This window comes from Myotis brandtii, unplaced genomic scaffold (assembly GCF_000412655.1).
Source record: "Myotis brandtii unplaced genomic scaffold, ASM41265v1 scaffold621, whole genome shotgun sequence".
NCBI lineage: Eukaryota > Metazoa > Chordata > Mammalia > Chiroptera > Vespertilionidae > Myotis > Myotis brandtii.
Genome location: NW_005370372.1, coordinates 4,236,383 through 4,244,029, shown reverse-complemented (window position 1 = coordinate 4,244,029; position 7,647 = coordinate 4,236,383). Strand labels below are relative to the sequence as shown.

At 44.0% G+C, this 7,647-nt stretch overlaps 1 protein-coding gene across 3 annotated transcripts in view; it reads right to left on the bottom strand.

Annotated features, from left to right (window-relative positions):
- ZNF398 (zinc finger protein 398) overlaps positions 1 to 7,647 on the bottom strand; it is a 26,035-nt gene that overhangs the window by 17,244 nt on the left and 1,144 nt on the right. Inside the window, exons 1-2 of one of the 3 annotated variants that reach the window (XM_014528197.1) lie at positions 3,049 to 4,329; positions 2,432 to 2,540 (exon numbers count right to left, since the gene is read on the bottom strand). Coding sequence is in view for 2 of the 3 variants with exons in the window: in XM_014528196.1 (XP_014383682.1) it covers positions 4,341 to 4,415 (75 nt within the window). In the remaining variant the exon portion in view is untranslated. The other 2 variants (XM_014528196.1, XM_014528195.1) reach the window with 2 other exon arrangements.

Here is a 7,647-nt window from a genome sequence, read left to right as displayed (position 1 = left end):
TGACTAGGGGTGGCATCGCAACCTCCCGATCGCCCTGCTCTGTGCATGACAGGGGGCGGCGCCCCAACTCCCCAATCGGCCCTGCTCTGAGCCCGACCAGGGGCTGCACCTAGGGATTGGGCCTGCCCTCTGCCACCCGGGAGCAGGCCTAAGCCAGCAGGTCATTATCTCCTGAGGGGTCCCAGACTGCGAGAGGGCACAGGCCGGGCTGAGGGACCCCCTCCCCCCCCCCGCGCCCTCCCGAGTGCACAAATTTTTGTGCACTGGGCCTCTAGTATATATATAAAACAAAAAACACAGAGAGGAAAAAAACCCCACCTTGAATGAAGCCTGGCCATGGTTCAGTGGTTGAGCATCAACCCAAGAATCAAGATGTCACCGGTTTGATTCTCAGTTAGGGCACATGTCCTGGTTGCAGGCTCCATCCCCAGTGGGAGGGAGTGCAGGAGGCAGCCGATCAATATTTCTCTCTCATTGATGTTTCTATCTCTCTATCACTCTCCCTTCCCCTTTCTCTAAAAGTCAATAAAAATGTTTAAAAAGAAAAACAAAGAAAAAGAAAAACATGAAGGAAAAGTTAAAATACAAATACAATAATCCATCACCTGTCAAAGTAGTTCCAGGATGAAAATAGAAAAAAATGGGGAGGGGATGAAATAGTATACAGATTCATAGAAGAAAATTTCCCAGACTTCTGATTGAAAGGTCATGACAACTGCCCAATACAAATTTAACAAAACCGCCCTAACCTAGCCTGCGGACTGAAAGGTCCCAGGTTCGATTCCGGCCAAGGGCATGTACCTTGGTTGCAGGCACCTCCCCAGTGCGGAGTGTGTGGGAGGCAGCTGATCGATGTTTCTCTCTCATCGATGTTTCTAACTCTCTATCCCTCCCCCTTCCTCTCTGTGAAAAATCAATAAAATATATTTTTAAAAAAACCAAAAAACAAATTTAACAAAACCTACATGCAGACATATCCTCAATAAATTTTAGAAAAACCAGTATGAATAGAAGATAAAAGCTTCTGGAGAAAAAAAAAACAACCACCAGATTTCTTACAAACAAATGAGAATTGGGTAGTAAACTTTTCATCGATTGCATTTGATGTTGTGAGACAAAGGACCAATGCCTTTAAAATTCTGAGAAAAACTGAGTATTATTCAGCCTTAAGAAGGAAATTCTGATATGCTATAACATGGATGAACCAGGAGATATTATGTTAGTGAAATAAACCCGTCACAAAAGGACAAATATTGTATGATTTCAGTTGTATGAGAGTTATCAAACTCACAGAGAAATAAAGTAGAATGGTAGGTGCCAGGGGCAGGGAATGGGGGAAAGGGGAGATAGTGTTTAATGGGAATAGAGTTTTTTTTAGTTTGGGAAGTTCTGGAGATGAATGGCGGTGATGGTTGCACAACAATGTAAATGTACTTACTGCCACTGAACTGTACACTTAAACGTGGTTAAAATGATAACTTTTACCACAATTTTAAAAATTAAAGAGTTTTCCGAGGGAAAATTATTTTGAACTTGAAATTCAAAAGGGCAGAATAAGAACATTTTCAACAAAGCAAGGACATAAAAGTTTACTTCCCATATACCAATCTAGCAAATCTTCAATATATGTAATTTCATTAAGAAACCTTTAAGATAAATAACATTTTATATATGATTTTAGAATTTAAGATGGAAAGTTTAAATGTTACCCATTTACCCAGGGAAGACAATAAGTAACTTTAGCTTACCTTTTCTGCTATTATTATGGCAAATGCTAAGTTTAAACTATCCTAAAGAACTTCTGGAGGGGCTCCGAATAAAAATAAAACACACTGTGGGGCCCTAGCCGGTTTGGCTCAGTGATAGAGCATCGGCCTGTGGAACGAAGGGTCCTGGGTTCCACTCCAGTCAGGGGTACATACCTTGGTTGCAGGCTCCTCCCCAACCCAAGCCCTGGTCAGGGCTTGTGCAGGAGGCAACTGATAAGTGTGTTTCTCTCACATCGATATTTCTCTCTGACTTTCCCTCTCTCTTCCACTCTCGCTAAAAATCAATGGAAAAATATCCTTGAATGAGGATTACCCAAAAAACAAACAAAACAAAAATAAAACACACTGTGGGGAAGGTTCTTCATCAGACACTGCCTCTGAGATCCTCCCAGGTACCTCTTCTTTGAAAGAGTCAGTTAACGTCATTTTCTCCATTTCCCCCTTTGCCGTTCACTCTTCAACCTGGTCCATTCAGTCTTCTATCTCTACCACTGCAGTGAAACAACTCTTATCAAGGTCACCAGCCAATGTTGCCAAATCATATCCTCATCTTTCTAGACCTCTCAGTAACACACTCAACTCAAATGGCAATTCTCTCCTTGAAACGCTTTTTCTCCTCGTCCCTGGGACTCCACATACTTCCATTTTGTTTCTTTTCTTACCTCATGGCCACTCCTCCCACTCCTGGAGTTTTGTCCTTGGACTCTTTCTCTTGCTTCTCCACTTTCTCTCCTGCGGTAACCACTCCAGGCTAATGATTTATACTGCAATCTGTATAGCAACAATTCCCAAACATTTCTTACCTTTGAGCTTCAGAGACCACTTAACACCTCTCCTGAGTGTGTCACAGGCATCCCAAACCTGCCAAAGGAAAACTCCTAACTCCTCTCTACCCGCAAGATAGTCCCCATCTCAGGAAATGTCAACATCATCCATCCAGTTCTTCAAGCCAAAAGCCTAAGTGTCAGTGAACCCAAGGTCTCTAAGAGAATATGCTCTGGGTTAAATACAACTCCATTATTTATACCTAGTAACTACATGATCTTGGACAAGTTAGGGTTCTTATGAAAATGATGAAAACACTTACAACAGTAAATTATTCTTCTTAACTCCTCATTCTCTAATTCCCACCAGTAAGTCCTATCATCAATTCTACCATCAAAATATCCTCGATCTGTCCACTTGTCTCCAGCTCCATTACTGCTACCCTCATACAAGTCACTCTCATCCCCCCAAACATTACAGTCGCCTTATTAATGTTCTCCATTTCTGTTCTTACCTTCATGATCCACTCGCCACATAGCAGCCAAAGTGATACTTTCAAAATAGATACCAGATGTATCTCCTCTGCTTAAAACCCTCCAATTTATTCCCTAGAGTATTAAGGTAAAATCCACATTCCTCACCTTGGTCTCCAATGCCCTACACCCGTGGTTCACAAACCTAGTACATATTAGAATCATGATGGAGCTCTAAGAATTATTCATGCTTAGGCCCCATCCTGGACCTATTAAGTCAGAATCTCAAGATGAGATGTCCATCTAAAATTTAAAACCATGTAAGTGATGGCTATGTTGAAAAACACTGCCCTCCTCGTTCTTCTAGTCACGCTCCTGTTTACTCACTGCATACCTGCTAACTGGCCTTCTTACTTCCCCTCGGGACTTTGCACTAGGTATTCTTCCTGCTAGAAATCTCTTCTTCAGAACTTCTCACAGGTGAGTCCTTCCTGTTAATCAGTCTCAGCCTAAATATTAGCTCCTTTATGAGACCGTCTCTGACAGCCAATCTAAAATAAATCACTGGATAGCACCTTCATTTTTGTCAAAGCACTTAAATATATTCATTTTCTTGTTTGTTTATATTATCTTTCTTTCTCTACTAAAATTTAAGCTCCAGAGTAGTTTACAGGAATTGTTCATTGCTATGCCTTCAGAGAGCAAATATCAAGCAAAAGAGTAAGTGTTCAGGAAATATCTGTTGAATGAATGAATAAATTAACAGGCATGGTTGGGAACCAGCTGCCTCAAGGCTGCCTTCTATAGCTTAAGAATAATATTTATTTCCTTTTGTTTTAAAGGCTATTCCATTCAGAAAGGCTGGGCCCCAGCATTGCAGCACAATTCTGTAAAGGAGCTGAAGGACAGAGTCTACATCAACCCTAGACCTACAAATCACCCCAAACCCTTACATTAACCATTTACTCTACATCCCTTCCCTTGTCCTCCCTCTAACTTTTTCACCAGAATTGCCAACAAATTAAAATTGACTGATTTAATGATATTTAATTTAGTTTCCACACCAAGATTGTGGCAGACAGGTTACAAAGAAAAAAGTGACTTGGGTGTAATGAGTAAGAGAAAGCAAAAGAGAAAAAAAATCCACCTGTCAGACTGCCAATTTTGTATTGGAAAGAGTTTTCCAATCTGAAGTTTGACACTTCAGATGAACTGCTAAATTGAGCATGAAATACTTCCCAAATAGATAAACATAAAACAAGGTCAAGGTTCCCAAGACTATCCCTTACTAAGGACTAGTGGTATCACTTTCCAACTAGAAGTGAAGCACTACCTTTGGGATATCTCCTTTAATACCCGGGGGCAGCCGCAGGACCCAGAAGTTCCTGTTCCTCAGCAGGTTCTCCATGTTCTCCAGCCGCCTCTGCAGCAGCCCGTACTCCTGCAGCAGGGTCCCCAGCACGGCCCACTTGCCCTCCAGCTGGTTCCCGAGATCAGCCACTGTCTTTTCACAGCTGGCCAGCTTCTTCTCTGTTGTCCCTGTCCGTCCTTCTAGATGTAGGAGACGCCGGCTGTGCACCTCCACCTTTCTCTCTATAGCCTGCACAGCTGCCACCACTGTCCACAGGGAGATGGCTGCAGTCTGCAGGTGTGCCTCGTTTGCTCCTGGGGGTGTGGGGAGGGGAAGGGGCTGTAGGGACGTAAGGCATTCGGAGTCCCATTCAGAAGTCTGTGTGCAGTGGAGAGATGAGACAAGGCACTGAGTGTTAGAAGAAGCCCTAATCCAAACTTAAACGAGATAAGAACTGCTTAACTGGCTATCTGAGATTCATCTAAATATAGTTTGATTACTGCTTGCATATGCCTCATCTTCATGGAGCTCATCAGCATCAAAAGTCAAGAGAACTGCTTTGATGGGTCAGGGATGGATTAGGTCAAGACAGTGAGTGAAACTGGATCAAGAACCAGCCTGGCATATTCCCTAGAATTCAGTGGTTCTCAACCTTGGCTGCACATTAGAATCACCTGGGAATCTTTTTAAAATCCTGATTTCTGGGCCTCATTCTCCAGAAATTGTTTCTTTGTTACTAATGTTGTGGTCTCACCCCATAACAAAGAAACAGAATTTCCGGAGGATGAGGCCCAGAAATCAGGATTTTAAAAAGATTCCCAGCTGATTCTAATGTGCAGCCAAGTTTGAGAACCACTGCCTTAGATGCAAGGAACTTTAGCCAACTGTTCACAGGCTCAAGATTGCTGCTGCATTCTCTGTCAGTGGGAAAGGCCTACATGCCCCAGAAACTTTCCAGGTTTCACCCGGCTCAGTGTGCGTACCGACTTGGGCTCTGGCCCTGTCCACCACCCTTCTTACAAACCACAACCATATGTCCGGCCGGTGTTGCTCAGTGGTTGAACCAGGAGGTTTCGGTTCGATTCCACTCAGGGCACATGCCTGGGTTTCGGGCTGGATCCCCAGTGCAGGGAAGCGGGGGTGGGGGTGTGGGAGGCGTTGATCTGTGGTTCTCTCTCATCATTGATGTTCCTCTCTCTCTCTCTCTCCCTTTCTATCTGAAATTAATTAAAACGTGTTGTTTTTTTTAAAAAAAAACAACACAACCATACTATTCAGTAATAGCTGAACAAGCTTTGAAAGTTGAATCTGGAGAGTTATAAAACAGAACATAATATACTGTATTACTCCACAAGGCAGAACTAGAACCAACATGGAATTTTTAGGCAGACAAACTTTGGTCTATATAAGTTAACTTTTGAACTAGGTCTTCTAAGAAAGTAACAGGCTATCCCATCACTGAATGTACATTGAAACAGTGTATTTAAAAAAAAGAAATTCCTATAACAGGAGGTTGGATGAGCATGACCTCTACAAAGACTTCTGATGCTATGGTAACCGGCTCTGCGGCCACAACCTCCCACTTCTTCAGCTCACCCCCTACCTTATTTTCATTTCACCTGCTCTGCATCCCACCAAACCCTTGGCCATTCCATTTGCTGCTGGTTTATCAGACTGCTCCCAGCTTTGCTTTCCTCCTCAGCTGATCACTTCAGCCACTTTCAACCCTGTCTTTCTGCCTCACCTGCTGGGCTACCCTCTGGGCTGGAATCAGTCCGATCCTTCTCGTTCTGTTTTTGCAAGCAGGCTGGTAAGTCACAGAACCAGGTAAACTGGTGTCACCACACACCAACCGGCCATCTCTAAGCTCAGCAGGGACTCAACACTGCCTGGCAACCCCCATACTGCTTTTCCCATCCCATGTGTGGCCACTACAAACCCCAGCCCCTCTCCTTACACTTTTTGCTACAGCGCTCCTCAAACTAATGTGCGTAAGAATCATCTGCAGATTTCATTGAAATGCAGACTTTGAGTTAGTAGGTCTGGGAGGAAGCTTGAGATTCTGCATTTTAACCAGCTCCCAGGTACTGCTGCTGCCGCAGGGCCCGCCCCTCAGGCTCAGATGACATGAAAAAAATTAGATAAAAACTCTCTGAACGTTTTCCTTTTTCTTCACACCCCTTCCCACCTCAGACTCATTAATAACCTAACCCATGCTTTCTTTTTTCCTTCCCACAGGAAAAAGGCTCATCATATTTAAAACTAATCTCTCCACTTCATGCTCCGAATGCCAACTCCTTCCACATTTTTGGGTACGTTGTTTTTTTGTTTGTTTTTTAATTTTTTAAAAATATATTTTATTGATTTTTTACAGAGAGGAAGAGAGAGGGATCGAGAGTTAGAAACATCAATGAGAGAGAGAAACATCGAGCTGCCTCCTCCTGCACACTCCCTACTGGGGACGTGCCCGAAACCAAGGTACATGCCCTTGACCGGAATCAAACCTGGGACCCTTGAGTCCGCAGGCCGACGCTCTATCCACTGAGCCAAACCGGTTAGGGCTGTTTTTTAATTTTTATGGTCAACATTTCTTCTCCATAAGATAGACCCACATTGTTCAATATGATAGCCACCCGTGGCTACCGAGCACTTGAAATGTACTTTTTCTGATTACTATGTGCTGTGAGTATAACATACACACCAGATTTTAAAGACTTGGTATGGGGGAGGGGGGAGGCAAAGCTCGATTAATTCCTTACTTTTGACCACACTTTGAAACATTTTGTATGCACCGGGTTAAATAAAGTAGATCATTAAGATCCACTTCATCTATTTGTCTTTACTTTGTAAATGTGACTCCTAGACAGCATCAGGTGACACATGCGGCTTCCGTGGTATTTCTATTGGCCGGGGCTGGCACACACGTGCTCACTTCTACCATATGTTTTTGAAAGACTGGAAAAGGAAAAGAAGACCCAGAAGCAGAGCTGGCATCCCCCTGTGCCAGCCCAATGCTACTGCTCCCTCTTTATCCTCTGCTTTTCTCATTCCCCAGTCACTCCTCCATAGCCCAGCCTGGCTCCTGACCCACCGGGACTGCTCTCCTCGGGGGGGACCAAAACCTGAGTTCGCAAATGCAAGGCCTATTTTTCGGCCCCATGTAACCTGTCTAGTCCCTGCTCATTCTGCCGGGGTCTTGTGTGAGTTGTCCCCGCAGCCCCGGCAGCAGGCGGAGAGCTGGGGGCGCAGGCCCGCAATCCACAGGCCCAGAACAAACACTGACAAGCCC